Consider the following 22,493-nt stretch of genomic DNA (forward strand, 5'->3'; position numbering starts at 1 on the left):
TCATAAGACTTGTGCTCCAGACCCCTCACCAGCTTCGTCGCCCTTCTCTGGACACACTCCAGCACCTCAATGTCCTTCTTGTAGTGAGGGGCCCAAAACTGAACACAGTATTTGAGGTGCGGCCTCACCAGGGCAGAGTACAGGGGCACGATCACTTCCCTACTCCTGCTGGCCACACTGTTTCTGATACAGGCCAGGATGCCGTTGGCCAGGATTCTTTTCTGTTTTTTCTTAATTTGTTGGTTTTCCAGGTATCATGGTTTAACCCCAGCCAGCAACTAAGCCACACACAGCTGCTCGCTGACTGCCCTCACCAGTGGGGTGGGGGAAGAGAACTGGAAGGGTAAAAGTGAGAACACTTGTGGGCTGAGATAAGAACAGTTTAATAATTTAATGATGATGATAATAATGATGATAATAATTATAATAATAATGATAATGATAATAATTATTTAAAAAGAAAATAACAAAGAGAGAGAACTAAAACCCAAGAAAGAGAAGTTATGCAAATTAAAACAATTGCTCACCACCAACCAGTCCCCAAGCAACAACCCCCCCCCCAACCTTCCCCCTAGTTTTGTTGCTGAGCATGACACCATATAGTATGGAATATCCCCTTGGGGATATCCCAGTTGGGGTCAGCTGTCCCAGCTGTGTCTCCTCCCAACTTTTTGTGCACCCCCAGCTTACTCGCTGGTTGAGTGTTGTGAGAAGCAGAAAAGGACTTGACCCTGTGTAAGCACTGTGCAGCAATAACAAAAACATCCCTGTATTACCAACACTGTTTTCAGCACAAATCCAAAACATGGCCCCATACTAGCTACTATCAAGAAAATTAAAGGTATCCCAGCCAAAACCAGCACATCAGGTTTTGTGCATAATTAAATGGCTGGTCTTACTAACTTCCAAGTGTTTTTGTATCCTGTAACAGCTGTATGGTAACATGACAAGTTGCTATTTGTCATTCATGAAAGATTCAGCCACAGATCCTGTTGTCCAGTAGTTTTATTTCTGCTTCTCTGACAGCAAAGTTATTCTTTAACTAACTGTTAAGTCACAAAATTAAGCAAGATGCCCAAGTAGTTCCTAAGGCAAGAACATCTAATGTAGTTAAATGCAGCACAATAATTTAAAATCAAAGATTGGTGATACTCCAACACTAAATCAGTTAAAATATGCTATCAGATCTATCACATGTTCCACAATTTAGTTTGCTTTTTAAAGATTCAACTGGAAGCTGCTAAAGACTGGACTTACACAAACGGCAACCATCCTGTCTGATGGAACAGATTGTTAAAATTCAGTTCAGCTTCTCAAAGCCAAAAAATTATGTCTATAAACTGCCAATAACATTGGATATATCTATCCATACATTCTTCTAACAATATATACATGCGTAAAAGTCAAGCCAACAGCTCTTGGAGAAGTTTTACAACACATGCAACAACTGTCCATTCCTAGCAGTATTGCATTTGCCAGATTCCCACTAGGGAGGCCTAACAGAGTTCTGGATCATTTTTCAGAAAAATGTAGTGGAAATTACAAAGTAAAAATACACAACTGTACGTGAACACTGTTGCATTTATTTTAATTTATTTATTTATTGGCTACAGCAGCCTAGAAGTCAACAGACATTTGTTATATCCAGAAGTCACTAAGGAATTCTTGATCTACCAGCAGTACTATACACATTGTTTAAAAAATAACAACAATACCTCTTAAAACTACTCAGAATACTAATGTATTTTGTAAAAGCCTTTTAAAAATGAAAATATAATTTAAAAAGCTCAGCCAGTTCTAGCAAAAATGGCTCAATCTATTTTAGAATTGTTTTGAAAAAAAAATATAAGCACAAGCTTTAGCCAACAGTGAATACAAAAATTAATTAAAAAATGCTGAGGTGGGATTTTATAATAAAACTGATTGCTTCTAATCTCACAAAAGGAAAACAATTCCTTGTTCTTTACAAACTTTAAAAAGATTTTAGATGGTCAAGGTATATATATAGATATGCTACAGCAAAACTAAAATTAAGCCTTTGATGCACATACACCATAGTATGCAACAGATTGTACAGTAAACTGCAGGAATCAATCATTACCTGACGTTTTGTCTCCAATGTAACCAGCAATAGTTATTCCTAATCCCTGGTTGTTTTTAGTGAGTTCAACATTAAATTTCTCCCCATCTTCACAGCTATCAACAGAAGCACCTGCCTAATAAGAAAAGTGTGATTAGAAAGGAAGCTTTTTCTCTTTGATATCATTAACACGTAAAATTAGACACAAATGGCAAAAAGAAAGTACTAGCTTTGCTTCTGCTCTTATTTGGTATTCAGCAGCCAAACTAGATACAGGTAACATTCCTCACTGTAAAGCAGTGCAGGTCATAGCCTCCCCGCCCCACTGTCCCTGGGTTATTATCATCTAACTTATAAAATCATTATTTGATGACTAAAATGACTGGTGAAATTTGTACAAATTGAACAATGAACCTCTTGTACAGGGAGTTACACAAACCAAGTTTAAATATTAGAATATGTAGCTTCCTGCCCTTCTGGAACCTTCTCAAAACCAGCTTTAGACTGCTGTGTTATTTAAAAGAAGAAAAAAGATCAAAATTATATTTTGTATTCTATTTGTTTAAATTCCTGTTTAATAGCTATAGCTATTTCTTTCCTATGCTCGCCAAGTTTAAAACATAATAAAAGCTATTTCTGCTGAGGCAATTATGTTTCTTGTTTTGTAAAGACTTAAAAATTCTGTTTTAGAAAGCAGCAATTATACTTCCAGCTAGTTAAATAATGACAATCTCCGCTAACAGCTACTACCGCCCTCTGAATTTCAATAACAAAGAATTTTGGGGGTGATGAATTCATTTATTTATTGTTAATGAAAGTACAATACATATTAAAATCCCATTTCAACAATAATGCTTTCATATTAAAAGAAAAAAAAAATCAACTTATAAAACTTAATTTCAACTTTTTAAAAATTTTTATTTAAAATTTTTCATGTTCCAGCTGTCTGAAACAGATACTTACTAGCCACTTCCATAGCTGATATATACCAGTATATGATTAGATATACAAGGTTTCAATTACATTGTATTTATATGGACATCAATATCTAGGCACATATTAAAACGGGAATTCACAAATATAGTACAGATCTATCAAGATCCTGCCATACTCCTATTTTATTCTGTCTCTTCTGCATGGCAAATAGCAGCTAATATTTTTTAAAGTGCCAATACGGCAAACAGGCAGATACTGACTAAACCCAGTTTGTCCAGATGAGTATGCATGTGCCAAAAAAAAAAAAAGACTTCAGAAGAGCTATGATGCTATTTGCCAAAAGACAACCTAACTTCAGTTCTTTATCTGAACAACTCCACCCAAAACTACAATCAAACACAAGAAAAATAAACTTCTACGGCTTTAACTACCTCTCTGCTTGATAATACAGGATTATTTTGGCCACAGGTAATGCCACCAAAAAACTGTTCCACCTTCCATAACCTTACGAATTTTTACAGAATAGACATCTAGAGGGGACATGATAAGAAGTACCCATTTTGGAAAGCCATTCTGCTCTCACTAATAGCTTTAAGAGCATCATGAATTCTTCACCCACCCTGTATTTGCCAGGAAGAAATACACAAACCAAGCTGTTTCCATCATCATTTTCACTCCAGACCCGGATTAATGAGGCTTGTAGCACCATTAACTGGGTGCTCCCTCCAAGAACAAGACTTTGTGCAGGCAGAAGCAGTTTAAAAATAGCCTGCCTCCTGCCAGGAGAGATGTACCAGGAACGAGGTATTGAAAAGGATGGAAATGGAGAGGAAGGTGGCAGAAAGAGTCGAATTCTGCCATTTGGTGGCTTTGAGCTATTTCCTCAGTGCTAGAAAACCTATAGATCCTGCAGCTGCAGATACGGCCTTCAACATTGCATCATATAACCTCAGAAAGGGAAATACTGAAGAAATATACACAGATGAAATTATCAATTCAGCTTTTTTTTGAGACTGCTGCTTTTCAGATAAATAATATTCAGGCCAAATATTGATCCCTTTATCTAAAATACAGCCAGGTTTTCATGCCTCTGAGTGCTGTAGAGACACAAAAGTACCAGTCTGTCTCTCCTATTAGATGCTCAGAAGACTGCATGCTAAGATTAACTTTCTTTGCCATATAGCCACAAAAGAGGGGATGAATATATGTTTGGTTTCCACAGATACCACTATAATGGACAGAGACAAAATAATGGTAATCATGCAAAAATTGTTAAGGTTTTTTTTCTTTCAAAGTGACTTATCTGAAATGTAATTTGTAACTGGGAAGAAAATGTCTAGAAAAACAACAGGGAAAAGTAAAACAAAATATTCTTGATAAGGCATAAATTCTATCTAGTTGTAGGCTCAGAAACAACCACCTTTTTCTTCTCTCATTCACCTACTTCACGTATTCACATTTAAGTGTATCTAGTCATAACTATATGTGACAAAACTCTACTGCTTCTGGCTCCCAAGAAACCAGGCTTTGTTGTAAACATGCAAATGACCTATTTTGTAGAGGTTTTGAGCTGACAGGACATAATAACATTTACAGCATTTTTTAAGTGGCTGACGGTTGTAGAGGAGTAACAGCACAGAGAGTACAATCATCAGCAGGGGAAGAAGGGCAGCAGCTCTGACTTTTTTTTGGAAGATGTCTAGCAAATGAGCAATACCAGGTGATGTAGGAATGAAGCAGCATCTGCATGCTGGTTGGCAAAGGGAGGAACTGTCTGATGGATGGCTGTAATGATATGGAAGAAAGACATGTTCCTGGAGAGGAAAAGGATAGGTAGACAGAGAAATGCTGCAGAGCTAGCTTGCTCTGGCTGAAGGAAAGACTGCAGGGTTTCAGTTGTTCCTAATGTACCACTGCACAACTACAAGCAACTCAGAACCAGAAGTTATTCAGATCATATTTATGGAAGTCCTAAGCCTTGATCCCAAAGCCTTCAAGTATATAGTTCCTTATTGTGACTTCACGACATTTAAATTCTCCCAGACTGTCAGCTGAGAACACCACTACTGGGAAAGAAAATGCTGGCTTTTGATAAGATAAGTGTGAAAGACATTCAAATAGCAGTTAAAAGAAAAGTCTGAAGTAAAAGTTTGCCATGAGTTAAGTATATTCACTGTTGCTCACCTGTTTTGCTGGTATGGAGATGGGTACTGGTGTACCTGGAGGGACCGCTGGTGGAGGTGGCTCCTCAATAGGACCTCTTGCAACTACCAGTTTCACTTGATTTCCACACTGCCTCAGAACTTGTGCCACCTGCTCACTGCTCATTCCAGCCAGGTCCGTATCACCAATTTTCAAGATGTGGTCTCCACTACACAATCTCCCATGCTGGAGGAAGAATAATGATGAAAAAAAATATGTTAACATCCTGCCATTTCTCCCACATACCATACAATTAGCAAAAGACCACATAGCTTTCGTTACTTTTAAGACATATGAACCAGGTAACTTTTTTTGGGTGCCAAGTCAATATCGTGATAACATGAAGAAGAAAAGTAGGTTGCCTAACGGCACACCAATTTTACCAGAAATTTCCCCAGAAATATCCAGGACATCCTTTTTTAAGCTGTCAGTCACCCAAGCACAGAAAAAAATGCATATAGTCATGGTTACTACCTACTGGTATTTAACAACTGTATGTAGGTTAGAGAACTTCATTTCCAAACATACTTCCAAAAGAGAGCATACAGCTTTACGCTTCTGTTTAAAAACTGGTTCTCAGGAGTAACTGTAACTTCAAAATAAAATACATTTCTCCTTTACTGTGATCCAGTCTTTTATACTGCTTTACACTGTTTTACTCTGCTAATGGTTTACCTCTAACCAATAAAAAAGCTTTACAAGAATTTAGCCCATATAAAAAGTATTGAAGAGACAGGTCTGTAAAAGGAACCCATTTACCTGCTCAGGGAAAGAGTGTGGCAGTAAATCCTGTCCATGCATCTCCAGGCCCTGTTACCAGGCCACCACTTCTGTGGTTGGAAGACTGACTAGTCTCTGTGCATATTCAACCCTTGACCATCATTAGTGCAGTCCTAGATACTTGTCCAACAGACAAGCTTGAAATGGGCTGTGATCACCAAATTCAATTCCCATGAGCCCTTCAGGCAGGAGCAGAGCCGGTGTCCTGAAGCAGATGCATGAAGCCACATGCCTGCTCCAAGCTTCAGTAAGTCCAGTGGAGAGAAGCAGATGCTCTTCTTAGCTGTCCAGGCAGAGCAAGTAAGTGTTTGGTGTGTCCCCTCACCCCGGATTACAACCAGTATATTCATGAAAGATTTAGGAGTCTAAATGTATCTGCACCAGCATGTATAATGTAACAGGTTTGAAAACGTGATTTAGAGCCTAATCCAGCTTTTACATTCAAATGCACAGATCTCCTGCACTAAACACACCTTTACTGAAGATAAATTTCACTACTTGCTATCTGTTTTACACTTAGGAGAAGAAAAGATACCACTACTTAGCATGATTATAAAAGTAAAGAGTAACTTCATACCTTATTGAACGGTAAACAGAAAGGTAGATTGAATTTACCTGATCAGCCACTCCTCCTGGGAGGATGGTTTTGACAATCACTCCAGTTGACTTTCCTCCCACTATCCCAAATCCCAGACCTGAGCCATCGTTCACCAACTCAATGGTCTCCACATGCTGCCAGTGAACCTATAAGGAATATAAGAGAAGCTTGCAAATTATTAAAATAAGGACATATGTATTAAAACTTGCAAAATATTTTCTCTTACTTCTTGGATATGTTTTTGAGTAAAGGAAAGCGGGAGGAAGGTGGAAATACGGGACCTTTCTAACAATTACTATTAGGTATAAGATTATATAATATTTAAGCAATAAATTGCTCATTCTATAACAGTTGGAATTTCTCTGGTACAAACCAGAGCTGGGTAGTCAGTCACGCCTCTCAAGAGTTTGCCGAATGAATTTAAGCAGCAACCTAGGACTGTCTACCTCCATGCACCATGGCAGCCTATGAGAAAAATACTGCTGCTAGGAAATCTCACAGGACTGAAAATCAAAATCTTTAGATAGGTGCATGTTCACATCAACTATTATAACAAAGCACAGGAGAAAGCATAAACCCAATTCAGAGGTTAAGGCTGCAAGCAGCACCAGGCATTGCGATGTAGGCATCAGCAGAATTGCCCCCTGTGTAATGAACAAAGATTTCTGTGTTGCCTGATGTCAACAGCACTGGAATGAAGTAGCTCTGATGGCAGGCTTCATGTTCTGACAAGAGCGAAACTGCTCTGAAAGACAGAAAAACGCTAGTTTGCTTGCATGGGGCAGTACTGGAGGGATGACTGGAAGCTCCTGGTAGTGTTTCTCCTGAAGAGCAAACCACACCATAAACTCGTCTGAAATTTAAAACTGCAACAGGTGCTCCACCAGCTAGGATCTTGAAAATAAGCAGTTACTTTGGAATAATCAAGGTACTGCAGATTCAAAGACCTGGAGTACCTGTTTGGGAATCTGCAGTCTTAACATAAACCAACGATGATCAAGCAAAACCTGAAGGAAAAAGAAGAGCTCCAGATAAGCTGCTTTCCCCCAGCATTTGAAAGCAAAGGGAAAACAAGGACTGGGAAAGGCATACATAAAAACCAGAAGGAGCTGTGGCAGGTTTGAAAGGAACATTTTTTCAAGCAAGGGAAGCTGTTTGGAGAATATGGAGGCAATCACACAAAGAAAGAAGTGTGACACAGGAATACTGGAAGAGAGCAAGCCTCTCCTGTGTGCTGACAGGAAAAGTTAGGCCAATCAGCTTTATTCCTGTACACAGAAGAGAAGAATAATTCTGAAATTTCTTCACTAAAGGTTTTATGCTAATGATTAAAATAAACACTAAAATAGCTGCTTTCTCCAGACTGATTGCTCCATATACTTCTGATTATCAACTCCCTTAAAGAAGGGCCACAGATGACTGAACAGCGGAACCTACAGAAACCAAAGATAGGCTGTTTCATCCTGGGACAAGGCATTACATGAACAAGATACAAGGAAGAGAAAGTGCAGTTAATATCACCATGTTCTCTACACCTAGATGTGCAAAAGCTTTCAAAAGAAAGGAAATGTAGCAGAGCTGTTTTCTGGGGGTCCTAAAGTGATGGCTCTCTCTTGTTGCTCTACTCGAGCCCCACCTCTGACAACAGAGAAACAAACAGAGAAGCACCCATCTGGCTGGTGGTGCAGATCAGATTGCAATGCCTCAAAAAGTTCCGTTTGCCCAAGCAAAAGGCAAAAAGAAAAAAAGGTCTTGTTTACTGCTACCTCAAAATAAACCTTCCTAAAGTAAGGTAAACATGCTGTATTTCCATTGGTGGATACAGAGAATTTGGCAGATGGGAAGAAGGAATATGTCCAAGATCAAAATCCCCGCCCCCCCCCCCCCCCCCCCCCCCCCAAGCCTGAATATTTTCTACTCTGCATGGGAAAAGGTACAACAAAGATAAATAGAAGAAAACCCACAAGAACTGTCAAGGAAATAAGGAAATGTACGTACAAGTTACAAAAAAAGGTCTCAAAATACTAGATGCAGTAAGTGCATACATGCCCAGAACTGAATATACAGATGTTTGGGGTATACTCACCGGGTTGGAATGGGCTGAAACTGTGCTAGCAGCAGATGGAGACCGGGAAACTACAGGGCTGATGAGCTGAGGGAAAGTGCCCCTGGCCACAACTAGCTGGACATTATCTTTTGCTTTCTGTAGGATGCTGATAGCCTGTTGATGCGTAATTGTCTGATCAAGGGCTTGTCCATTAATAGCAAGGATTTGATCTGCTTCCTTCAGCTTTCCATCTCTGTCACATATGTGTAAACAGGTAAGGGGGATGACAAAATAAACAAACAAGAAAAACCAAAGAAGTGTTGCCACAGAAATTACAATATTTTGACAATTTCCAGTATTTTTAATAACCTATTCTCTATTCCCCCCCACTTTTTAATCTGTCCCTGCAGTTTTGCTGAAAGGAGCTGATGCAGCACCCTGGTGATCGCTTCCTTTGAAGCTAATCCCACTGCCACTCTCCCCTAGCTACTACCCCTTAGCTAGCTTTCTTCTCCCTGTACCCCCATGCGAGACTAAGCATATTAGATCTCAGTCGCTCCCAACCATAGCCTGGGAACTTATGCTTATTCTTGACTTTGAGCCTCTTGCTTAACAGACCAAGTGCTCCACTTTGTTCAGTACGCCCATTCTGAATATTCATCAAACCATGGAGTGGAACACATTTTCATCAAGTTGTTAAGAGAAACAAATTTTGTTTTGCACAAAATCAAGGAGAAAAAAAAGAAAAAAAGAAGAAGAGGCAGAGAGAGAAAAATAAAGAAAATTATAAAACAGATCCCTCTTAAACGAGGGGAAAAAAAGCCCTGAGCAAATTAAAAAATAACTCTTCACTTTCTGACAAAGGAAGCACTACTGTAAAATTACGTACTGAGCCCTTCCCCAGACCCACTTCAAAGGAATTGTATGAAGGCTACACAGATGAGTTACCCTCTGCCTTCTGCACTGCTCCTATTGCTTCTGCAACAAACCCGCAAAAACTCTGGAGTCTTGTCTTCAACATCCCAAAGTGGCAATGCTTTGAAAACAAAGGGCAGCAACGAAAACAAGGATCCCAGCTTTTGTGAGCACCTACAGTGTAGATGCCAAGGTACTCAACAGCATTCAGGAAAATCACTATTTAGCTTCAACCCATAATATTTCACTTGTGAATTTGAACTGTTTTTCAGAGTGCTCTCAAAGACTTATTACTGCCAGGGCCTTTCTGATTTATGAGCCTTGTAACACTTGTTGAATGTTTCTCTTCTTGACAGTGAATCAGGCAGGGCCTGATTCAGTAAAGATAGATCTCAGCTCCATGGAATAAGAGAAGTAAAAGCAAAGACCTCTTGAAGGAAAAAAAAAAAAAAAGTGGAATTTAGGCAGATTAAAAAATATTGTAATGACAAGAAGCATGCCACTTTTCATAACAGAATTAACTCTGTAGGCCACACTCTGCCCTCTGCTAAAAGGACAGTGTTCAGACCACGAATAATCAGAAAATTTCTCCCTACAGCACAGTGAGAAATAGCACTGAGATGACTCAGCTCCCCAGACAACATACAGAGTACACCACGAGGCAGCTCTGGCTAGGATCCTGATCAGCAAATCCACACACAGTGATACACCCCACCAGTCTGCAGTGAACTAGTGCTGCTGCCATTCACCATTGAGTTTGTTTGCTGCCTTGGGCTGTTCTTACAGCAGAAATCCACTTCTCTCAACACTACTTGTGGAATCAGGTTTCAAGTCTAAATCATACTTTCAGCAAGCTATTATTATTGCTGAGCTTCTGGTAACATCTGCTGAATATCTCTTTTTAAGAGTACAACAACTTTAGCTCAAGCTGTGCTTGACTTAAAAGCTGGGTTTCACACCTGCTCAGTGGGACCCTACCTAACAAACAACCCTGCTAGTCACAACCGATTTTTTTACACCAAATTGTTTTCCAGTGCATACAAGGATGGCAAAACCTGTATTTCAGCTTTAAAAGCCATTACACAGAACAGTAACCTCCCTGTTTTCCCTGTTGGAAAGGAGATATTATAAACAAACCACAGGGAAACTACATCTGTAGTTTCTAGAAATTCAGAACAGATCATACACTGCCCTGTTCCAACGTTACATAAATTGTAGTGATAAGTAATTTTAAATCTGCTATGATGTATGGCTTCGAATATGAGAGAAACATGCCTTTGTACCACAAAACCAACAGCAATAACGTAACTAAATTGCAGTGGCATGTTAACACTTGGTACAGTAAAATATTCCAGTAGTAATCTTACCTATGTGCCACACTTCCCTCCTGGATTTCTTGCACAAATATTCCTAGTTCTCCCCTGTTTTCACTCTTGAGTCCCACAACACTAAAGCCCAGACCACCACTTAAAGGTTTAATAAGCTCAATGGTCTCAACAAGACGACCCTGTTCAGCAGAAGAAAAAAAAGGTACAAACATTAAAAATGTTCAAAAGCAGCATAATGAATGTGGTAAACAACTTGGAAATAAGTTTTTAATTTGACAGCTACAGCAGAACAAGGCTATACTAGCTAGTAACTGAAACATAGTTGTTCAGTTCCGATTTCTCACTATCGTATAGAAAAGTGACAATTACAAAAGATTCGAGAAATAAAGATTATTACAGCCCAGAAGAGCATATCAGGAAACAACAGCTAAATATACAGAGTTTAGGCATAGTAGTGACTAAACTAGGATATATGTGTCCATAAAATTTTAGAGGGTACAGGCCAACTCTCAAGCAGAACTAGAAAAAGAGAATGAATTTCAGAAAGAGGGGGAAAGTAGCACTGTGCAAAAGGCTGTCCAGGGGAACAGCAGAAGACTTCCCCTTTCTGCCTCTGTTACAGGTTAATTAGAAAAATGCTAGAATATATGCCTGGCCATTCTCAGCTCCAGCCAGCAGGGATTGGTACACCATTTCTGCCTACCACAGGAAAGCAGTAAGATTACAGAAAAATGCGTAGCAAGGCCAAAAATTTTCCATCTTACTTCCAAGCTTCCATAAGTTATGCATATAAGAGCATGCTCTGACAAAGTATCTCCCTCACGCACAGAGTGGCAGCCCTACAATGAGCACAGAAAGATAAAGGCATGCTGATCTGTGAGAGACACACTACCCAGCTAAGAACAATAACTCAGCAGCGACAATGTCAAGGCTACTTTTTCAACTGTCTTCTCATTTACCAATTGCTCCTCAAAATGAAAGGTTATTTTTGTTTTATGTAGCAAGTGAGCTCTGGTGTGCTTAATAACTCAACTGCTTTTAAATAAACATACATGTATTTTAACCTTCCAGATACTCAGTGATCCACATTTTTTGATTACCAGACAACATGCTTACCTGGGACATATTTCTGATCAGCTGCTCAAAGTCATCACTAGAGGACTTCCCATTAATCTGAGGAGTAATGGATTGCATCGATGCTTCTAGGACATTAGCTGGGCTGCCATTCTGCTGAGCCAACAAATATGACTCATTATGTGGCAAGGACCCCACGTTCACACCATGATGGAGAAGCTGGGGGAATTCACCAGTGGAATGTATGGAAGGTGAAATATTTACCTGTAAAAGATTGATGGCAACACAGATTTATGGACACAGCAGAAACCTCCTTCTTGTCCAAGAGCATCATGACAGGCCAATTGCTTGTTAAAAATACTTGAAATCCCAATTTACAATTTTAAAAAGATATTTTATAAAGGAAAATTATCTTTAATACTTCTAATCGATGTAAACTTGTGAATTATCAGCATAAAACATGAAAGAAATTGATGAAAATAATCTAAAACTCTTCTCCATACTCTGCCTAAAATTCTTTTGTTCGTATCAGCATAGCAGATTGAAGTACTCCAACACAATGGTAGAGGTAAAAAAGTACGAACAAGTTTCTTCTAGAGTATGAGTATTTTTAAAAACAAATCTATCTATTATTTTACAAGAAAATAATAAAAAAAAAGTATGTGTATTTTGATGAAAAAAGAAAGAAACCTCATCAGCTATGTAGGAAACAAATTTCATTGGTCAGGCTTTCTGCATCACTATGCACTACAGCTGCCAATGTGAATCTCTACATGAGCTAGAATTAAATACAAAATTACTGAACAAATCTAAAATCATCAGGCTGATCTGAAAACCACAGTCGTACCTTTACACAGACAGCCTTGACAATACACTTCTCTTAAAGCAGAAAAGAAAATAAGAAAATTCTCCGCTTTGCCCAGCCATAGTAAATTACCTATTTTCAAGCAGGTCTCTGCTGACCAATCTAATGAATGGCTGGTGGCGGTATAAAGCTTAGGTGAAGCAGGAACCGTCATTTGGCTGTTGTACCACCTGCCTGTCAACTGTCAACAGGCACTGTTTTACTCCACATTGATCTGTTTCATACTTGCCTGGCACAGTAACCACAATTTAGGACCACAATATTGCAGCCTCAGATACTTTTCATAGTTTTACAGTGCAGACTTTATAGCATTCTGCACCACAATACAGAAGACTGGGATTCCCCTTCCCTGAAGCCTTATTTCTAAACTTCAAGTATCAACAAAAAATTTCAGAACTGTAAATATATTCTAAAATGTCTACTGCACCAGTCTCAACTGTTTAAGCATGCTACTTCCATCAGGTTTATCATATCATTCTCCCAACAGTCCGGTCATTAAAAGGTCAGTATTGTTCTCCATCAGACAATTCCTTCTCATCTGGGTGCTTTAGGAAAATATAATAGAACAAATGTCATTTGTTGAACTGGGAAGACCCTCAAGTTACAGAAAAAATACCACAAGACAGCACTGGAAAGAAAAGTCCTCAACAGCACTTACGGCTTGTTCTGCCATAAAAAACTGGAAAGAGTAAAAGCAAGATGTTTGGAACTCAGTGATTTCCATCACACAGTGATTACGTTCTGTTGTCCATACTTGTGAGGAATCACTTGGGTTATGTTTCAAACAAATCATGATACCCAAAATGTGCACACGTGCACTTCCTTTATTCACATACAGTCATTTCAGCAAGCCTGTAAGGCACAGGTAGATAAGCATTGTTTCACAGTTCATTACATGTAACAACAACCAGAGACATAATCAAATTCCGCCTTCCATGAACGCAAGAATTCCCCTGACATTATATGCATGGATTTGTTACTAATAAAGTCTGTGCCATACTGCGTTTCTTATCTGCATGAGTCCATATAATAGCTTAATTCACTTCCACCTTCCCAGTGTCATCCATTTCAATATATAAAAGTATATCACTGAACTTGGTCAATTAATGTGCTTCATTTCCTGTTCTTCTCCACCTTCAAAAAAATCTTCTTACACATCCCTCTGTCACATTCCCTCCCACAAAAAATTGTCAGGGGTCAAATTATTATTTGTAAGAGTATCTAACACCACTGTAATTAGCCAGTCTTGCACTGCTTCTACTTAAAAACATTTTTACATTTCCACAGCAAGATAAAGCAGCCTAAGAGTGTATGAGATACAAACCCAAACTACTTCTCATGTGCACTTAAAGGCCATAGGAGATGGGTCTGATAACACATATGTTAGTAAGTCATGCGTATATGTTCATTTTCTAAATTGCAGTGCTCATTGTAGAAAATAGCACGGGATGGCCCTTCCTTCTGAAGGTTACCATCATCAGAGCTCACTTGGTGAAAGGAGTCAGTAGAGAACACATCACCTGCTCAGGGAAAGTCAGCAAGGTTAGTCTAAACAAGCAACAGCATAATATGAGCAAAACCTACTGATTTTGCCTAATGTAGATTAGTGAGAGCTCACATAACCTCTTTGGTGCAGCCTTTGGAGTGGTAATCTCAAACTAAGTAGGCAAGATCCAGCAGCTGAGAGTGGTAATGACTCCAGTCAATACGATTAAACCTAGAGAAAAATACGTGAAATTCCTTCAACTTCATTTACCACCATTTAAGCACAGCATTAAAAAGGTCCCAAGACAGAGTAATGTGGCAGGAGCTTCCTGAGGTTTCATCCTTCAGGATGGCAGGAGGGGAAGGTTCTCTGGTATTACTGATAGTCCTCTAAAACCCAACTGTACGAGAATTCCACGCTTTGAATAGAGTGTGCAGTCATCTTCCAAGACAAAAAAGGGAAAAGAAGAAAAATCCTACAATAATGCTAAGAGTAAAATTTGAGACTATATACAGAGAGCTAGAACCCCTTCTGCTTTACAAAGAAAGAGCCATGCAGGCAAAAAAGAAATTTAAGGCATGGAAACTGACTGTCGCTGAGGAACCACTGCTGTGCCCACCCCACTGTCTATTCCCCTTCCATCTTCCTTCATAAATTTCACTTTAAGTTTTTCCCGTGTTACCACATGGTGTGCAAACTGCTAACATAGAGACAATCCCAGCCTGTGAAAACTCTCTCTGGACAAAAAGTCAATGTCTTTCCTATATCTAGAGCACCCCTTTACACAGAAATACGTAGGGAGCAAATTGCAACACTGGAAAAATCATGCAATGCACAAAAAGTAGATCAAGCAAGCCATAAGATATGGCATTTTAGAATAGTATGAATGATACAAATGGTGTTTACATCATGCTATTGTTTTTCTCTAATATACAATAAAACACTTTCCTGTCTGCACAAACAGCAAAGAAAAAGAATTGAGCTACACATCAAAAATAAAAGGTTATTGAGTATGACACATTGCCCTTGCAATGAATTGTATTATATGCCTTCTCTGAATCAAATACTTCCTGTACCGCTCAATATCCCATACAGCACAACCTTCAGTATGCAGAGAAGCTCTGTGCTCATCCTGTACTATGTTCTACATATGTTCTGCTAGTACTGCTTAATAGAGGATTGCTTTAGGCAGTTCATTTCACTGTTTGTAATGTTCAAACAGCAGGCTAGCCATGATGGTCACATTAACTTCCACTTGTACATGTGCCCAGTATCACCATTTTGTTCTTCAGGTAAGTTTGAAGGACTTCTTCAGTTAGGATCTGACAGTCTCCTTAGGGATTTATGTTTTTCTCTCTGGTAGAAAACTCACACAGTCCCATGCTAAAATAGAAGTAGCACCAGCCCAATTCATATTCTAGTTTTACATTGTATGTTTTCATAGACCAACTCCTGTTCAAACTAGCAATATAGTACCCACCTTCTCAGTCTGATGTTTCATCCCTTCTGCATACTTGTATGAGCTGTTACATCACTGTAAACATACAGGAATTGACTGACCTCTCCCATTCCTTCTGCCTTCCAAACCAGAAGATGGAAATTGTTCATGTTTTTCTAAAACATTTTCTATAACTAATTATTAACTACATTATTCCGAAGACACTGGATGGTTTTATTTGCATGATGGTTGAAATACCACTGAAAAGAAGTGCTGCATACTACATATAGCAGGAAAAGGCAAAAATAACCCTCCAATCCACACCATCTTAATTAGAACTTTAAAAAGCTTCACCTCAAATCTTCAGTACAACTACAACACAGTATCAAACACCACCTCCCTCTTCAATAGCAATTGATAGCAACACCTCATTTTCGTCACATCTTTTTTAAACAAACACAGCTACACGTTCAATGGAGGGTGTGCTTAACATGGGAAGCCTACCTCGCATGAAGTGGTTTCTGACTTGTGACATTCCAAGAAAAAAATGAAACTCTAAGAAAGAACATCAAACTGTTAACAGAATAAAGTTCTGTGTATGCATGTGTGCAAAAAACCTAGATTTCAGAATGTCTCCTCTCCCGAAACACACACACACACACTTACACTTTAAAAACATTTCTGTTTTATGGTGACATTTATAATGATCCTAAAAGTAGAAGTGCAGAATCCCCAGGCAAGTTACAAGCAGAGATGTGATGACCGCTCTCCTCCCTGAAATACAGGCTTAAAGCATGTAAAAGTTGAGAAGAACTGGTGTATACTTTTGCTAACCACAGAAGTATAGGTCATTCCAGGGGGAGCAATAAACCACAAGTGGAAATCTTAGAAAGATGATGCTCTTGTGGTTGCATGAAATATTTTTCATAACATACAAATTGCACTATTTTGCAGTAATAAAATCACCATAATTCCATCAAGAGGTAGCTTTACAGTACTGTGATTGTGTAAGTACCATATGAAAGAATATTGCTTTGTTTTATAATTTGGCTTATGCTGATTTTCCTTGATTGGCTTTCTCCTTACCTTATGTACCATCTGCAATGTGGACATAATTTGGCATAAGACAAAAAGAAAAGGTCACAAATACCACCCAGTATGATAAAACTTATGTTACAGTCGCACAGATATCAACACCAAATGCAATCAAATAGTTCTCACATGCAGTTGCTCAAAGTTGTTTTTTTAACAAAAAAGGAGCTACCCAAGCCACATCTGCAGTATATCAACATTTAAAGCAATATAATCAGCCTTGCTAGGTCTCAACTTGGACAAGAACAAATTCTCGGTGTTTCTCCATGCCAGCCATTGTGCCCCGGCCCTTGGAGACCCCAAGAAGCACAGGGCAGTACTTCAGATGACCGCAAGTGTCCTGAGTAGCAAAAAAGTCAGCTGCAACAGCGAAGCGATGAAGCACAAGCCAGCCACCCTGTGAGACCTGCAGGGCGGTGGCAGCAAGGACAGCACTGCCAGGTGCCCTGCCCTGTCGGGCACTCCCTGTGGGCAGGCTGCCCATGCTGCCGCGAAAGCCCATGGGCTCCCTGGAAACAGGCGCTGGCACAGGCACCAGCACAGCTCCAGCACCGCCCTGCTGGCTGCTCCTTTACATCTCCCTCCTCAAGGTGGGTGAAGCAGATCACAAATCAGCGCTTCTTACAAGCATTTCCTTTCAAAACACAGAGCAAATGGTGGTGTTGCAGGAAGGGGTTCAGGCTAGGAACTAAAGGTCTCCTCTAGTTGTGCAAACCACGGAGTTAAGCGAGTGTTCACAGGCAACATGAAAAGACACAGTTTCTCCACTTCTTCCCTAAATCTGCTCTAGCGCTGACACCCAGCTATCCCATGCAACCGAGTATATGCTGTGCTGCGGGGACACTCTTCCCCACTACTGCCTTGTGAATGAAAAACTATGGTCAAACTCACAAGCAAAAAAAAATCTGAGGAATGCAGCCCAGCCAAGGGAAGGGTATTTTGTTCTGCCAGAGCCCGGAGTGGAGTGGAGGTGGGAGGAGGCGGAGGGTAGGATGTGGACAAGGCAGAGACTAAAGAGAAAGAAAGAGAAACGGGAGAGGACTGCCAGCACAGCCTGATTATTTTCTTTAAAATATTTTACAAAGAAAAGAACGTATTAGTGGAAAGTTCAAAACATCACAATCTCTATTTTTCTTTTCTGTCACTGCCTTATCTTCAAACAATGAAACTGCTCTTCAGCACGAGAAAACAAGTATTCACTGAAGAATGAGAATACGAAGAGGCAGAAAAAAACCTAGTTCCTTCAGTGCTGCTCAACTCAAGTGACTAGTGAAGTCAGGTCAGTAATTGTTAAAAAAATCCCTTTGCTGTCCCTAGGCTTTTCCCACTCCAGTTCTTAACTTCGCAATGATAGATTTGGAGTGCAAACAAATCCTGCTTGCTCATTCAAGAAAAACAAACTTTAAAGGACCTACCAATAAGCACCAAAGCATCAGATTTGCTGACTTTAGCGTCATGCCTCACCAACATCCAGATGAAGCAGCACACCACTCCGTCCACATCACTACATGTAACACAAATGCAAACTTTAGAGGCTCTCATTAAGCACACACCAACAATGAAGGGGATCAATTTCCGATTAACACACAGAAGTTTTAAGGAAATGGGACAGCAAATCTGAAACACCTCCATGCATGCAGAAACACACACTTTTTCAGATCTTCTTTTGGTGCCTAGAAGATCACTTATCTGCAGGAAAAAAAAAAAGAAAAGGAAGTCTACTATTTTAGACCATAAAAAATGGTAGTAACTCTCACTGGAATGCAAGGAATATCTGTCTGCTAAAAGTGTATATTTGCATCCTATTTTTTGCTAGGAAAACATGACAGATGTTTACAAGATTTGCCAGTTCATTTTCCAGACTGACTGCACAAACAGAAGACAGGGCTCTCACTGTCATCTCTATACCTTCCAGACGGTCCCTCAAGACAGGAATACGTCCTACCCTCAAATTTATTGAGGCCACTACAGGCCCACAAGTAGGTCTCACTTAGTGACTTACTTCTGCTGGGATGCTTGCAAGGAATCAGTTTGACTTAGAAAGTGAATTGCCGTTATTGCTTCTCTGCTCCCATCCTCTCTTTCAACCTATACTTTCCTAAAAGATGGCCTTCTCCTGAGAATTTTGCAATAGTCTTGTAGCTCTTTAAAAATTCATAAACTATTTAAAAACACAGGAGTATTTTAACAGACTGTCACTTACACTTCACCTTGAGAAGAAACAGACCCCCATTCAACTTCCAGTGCAGCTCATCATGAAACATCAAAAAAATGGAGCCGTCTTAGTCTCAAGTGGGTAAAGACTGCAACACCTAGCCACTGCACAGCTCAGCACCACTTGTCATCCTGTTTCAAACATAGCTCTGACTGCAAGTTCTTGGGAAACAACTTGTCTCCTTCCTCAGACTGACACAGCTTGGCCAAAAAGCCTGGTCACTATTCATATGCCTTGCAGTTTTCACCAACCTGTAGTTTAAGAGTTTCAAGAGCACAGCGCCTTCCCAGCCATAAAAAGAAAACTAAAGGGTGCCCTTGAACAAAACTGAGCCTTTCAAAATGCCAAGAAATATAGTTATATTAATATGACTGCGTATTTCCTTATTTTATTCTGTGTCCTGTTTCAATATCCTTTACAAACATTTAAATAAAGCAAAGAAGAGATAGACAATCTCATGTTACATTACAGGGAAGAAATGATTCTATAGAGAAAATACAGGCTACTTTCTGAAGAGCTGACCCAAATCTAAGAAAAGCCAGGAACATACATTTGCATGTGCAGGTGTTCATATAAGCATATATCAAGAAGGGAATTCACAGTCAAGTAACTCCCCTGTCAACTAAACTGGTTATGTACTATGCAACATGCATAGGCCACTAAAGTTACTGCACAGATAAACCTGCAGGGTTATGGCAGAAGATAGAATTATTATTTACTTTTTAAAAAACACACATCTGAAATTACCCACCTGTAGTACCAGCTGCTTCATTTTACTAATTTTGGTGACTGTATTTAAAAAGAGAAGCATCCTTTAACTTCACAGCTGATGTCTGGAAGTGAAAATTTAATTTGCCTTTTCACCAAATTCCCATTAATGCTTCAGGCACACTTTTTTTTCTCACTACATGTTCCCAGAGTCATCACCACATAATTCACATAATTTCTGGATGTCACTGTTAAATTCTCCTTTTCAAATAGCACAGCACACAAACCCTCAGAACAGCTTTTTTTCCTAGATGTTTTTAGATCACTCCAATGTCATCAAGTCTTTACATATCGAACATGCAAAATCTGAAAAATATGGTCACATACAGCACTGTAGAATTCATTCTAACTTATTTCTTGTCTGTGCAAAATAGCATCAAGATGATCCACAATAAGCACTAAAGGGCCAGATTGCATTCTTCTGTCACACAGCTGAAGTAGCATCAAAATCATGTGGTCTCATCACCAGCCGCAGTCCAGTCAGAGACCAGATGCGGTTCCACACTGACGATAAGGTCAGTGGGCAAGGGCTGCATCCTCCCACTTCAGCATTTCTGCATACCAGCCACAGAGCTGCCCATCTTGCAGGAGCCCACAGGAACAACTATTTGCAAAGCCGGATATACAGTTTAGTCCTAATTCAGTTACTGAACTACTTTTCATATTCTTCAAGTCCTTGTGCTGCTGACAAGGATATTAAATTATAGTAATAAATAATCAAGTCAATGTAGTTAAGTTGCTGCCCCTTTTCTCACCCTCAGCAAAGACATGCAAAAAAGTAATACTTTTACTTAAAACTCTGAGCAAGGAAAAAGGAGGTAGGAGCTCTTGCTTCTCTTTGATCTTTTATTCCTGTACAAAAACCCCAGACATTCCTGTCCTCCTGAAGTCAACATTCGACAGCTTCCCTTATATATTCTCATTTCAGCAGGGTAAGACACAAGAGAGCAATAAAAGGCTCCCAGGAAAAAAATCCTAAGACCTCATACAAAGCATGTTCCTTTTGAAGGACAGAGACAGAAAGCCTTATGTTAACTCCCCACCCAGTGTCACCATTTCCCTACCATGCACATAGTAAGTAACAAGCATATGCATAAAAAACACACACACAAACTATGGGCCTCAACAAAGCTCAGAAAAGTCAATGGGTATGTCCCCTTCAGTTCGCTGAAGTTTTGGATCAGATGTTTAATTTAGGCTATTTGATTTCACTAGTCAACATGCAGACACACACACATTTTTGCACCTTCTTAGCAATTTTTCTCTTGAACCTGGGAAGATGCTTTTCCTACCTGATCTCTCAGTTGTTGAACAGAAGTCTGAAGGTTGAGAATTTGGTTAAAGAGAGGACTCTGCAGCACTGATTTTAATAAGCTCAGTTTCTCCTCGTTTGCAATGTCACCTCGATCCCGAAGTTTTGCCTGTAAGCGCTCCATGGCCTGGAGGACCCGATGTGTATCTGTAGCAATAATCATTCCCAGTCAGCAGCAGTTTAGAAACTGTAGCAGTTTAGCCACATAGAAACAGGTAACAGGTTTAAATGTATTCTTCTCTACTGTTCAAACTACAGAGGACAAAAATCCCAGCCCAAACATGTCTAATGCATCAGGAAGTCAGAGGCAGAGCACAAAACAGAAGCCGACAAAAATTACATTTTTGTCCATCAAGAACTGGGTTACAAAAGTTAAAGAGCCTTCGTTAAAATTCAGTTACAGGAACTGTGGCTACACACCACTGTAAATAAGTAGTGACAAAGACACAATAGAAAACATTTGTCTTTTTCATACAGACTTTTTTAATTCTAGTAAAGTTTCAAACAATGAAATCAAGACAACAGGCTAAAATTTGAATATATTAAACAAATAATGGTAGACCTTTTTTTTAATACAAAAACCCACATACATCATGTATTTCTAAGCACAGTAGATAATCTTTACAAAACCTCTCTTAGCAATATATACCGATGTCCTAAATCTATCATGCACGCTTGATTTTGCCACAAAAATATATAGTGATACAAATAAAAAAAGATTACCAATTGTTTCCAACATGTTTTCTGCTTCTCAGCTTCTATTCCAATAATAGTAAGAGGCAGCAAATACACTATTTCCCTGAAAAATAACAGAAAGGGAAAAGGGTCACATTTATAGAAGCACTAAGCTCTGAAAGAGAAGAAAAAATCTTGACTTCTGAAAACAAGAAACAGCCCTGCAAAATAACAATCCACAAAAACCGTATCTCCTTGGATAATTAAAATAACCTCAGAGATGACCATATTCTGAGTCACTTTGAAGCTTAAAACTTGCCTGAAAATTGCTTTTAGGAATATACTTTGTAGAATTTTTGCATTTCCATATCAAAGCTGCTGTCTGGATACTGTTGCACAACATGTCCTGCATTGCTTTAATCAGAAGCTATGAATCATAGCTGTCACTGATACTTTACACAGTTTCATTGCTTTCCTTTTCAGTGATTCATAAAAAACATTACCCTCAAGGATCAGTTTTCAAGCTCTATGTTGACAGTTTCAGGTGCATGAGCCACAGCGCATTTTTTGAAGTCACCTTTTAAAAAGAAAAGTCACATAAGTCACAAAGTCTTCATGCTACACAGGCTTGCAGGACTCTCACACTACAGTGTCCACTATTAAGGCCTATTAGAATTAAGAC

General features: G+C 39.3%; 1 protein-coding gene across 1 annotated transcript in view; it reads right to left on the reverse strand.

The window, feature by feature from the left end:
- Positions 1 to 21,875, reverse strand: part of MPDZ (multiple PDZ domain crumbs cell polarity complex component) — an 88,020-nt gene extending 66,145 nt beyond the window's left edge. The window contains exons 1-8 of the mRNA XM_059833267.1: positions 21,860 to 21,875; positions 21,117 to 21,283; positions 12,003 to 12,224; positions 10,926 to 11,065; positions 8,683 to 8,896; positions 6,614 to 6,742; positions 5,201 to 5,404; positions 2,102 to 2,216 (exon numbers count right to left, since the gene is read on the reverse strand). Coding sequence (XP_059689250.1) covers positions 2,102 to 2,216; positions 5,201 to 5,404; positions 6,614 to 6,742; positions 8,683 to 8,896; positions 10,926 to 11,065; positions 12,003 to 12,224; positions 21,117 to 21,283; positions 21,860 to 21,875 — 1,207 coding nt within the window. The remainder of the gene's footprint in view (positions 1 to 2,101; positions 2,217 to 5,200; positions 5,405 to 6,613; positions 6,743 to 8,682; positions 8,897 to 10,925; positions 11,066 to 12,002; positions 12,225 to 21,116; positions 21,284 to 21,859) is intronic.
- Between the last annotated feature and the right edge of the window lie 618 nt (positions 21,876 to 22,493).

This window comes from Gavia stellata, chromosome Z, assembly GCF_030936135.1.
Source record: "Gavia stellata isolate bGavSte3 chromosome Z, bGavSte3.hap2, whole genome shotgun sequence".
In the NCBI taxonomy this organism is placed as follows: domain Eukaryota; kingdom Metazoa; phylum Chordata; class Aves; order Gaviiformes; family Gaviidae; genus Gavia; species Gavia stellata.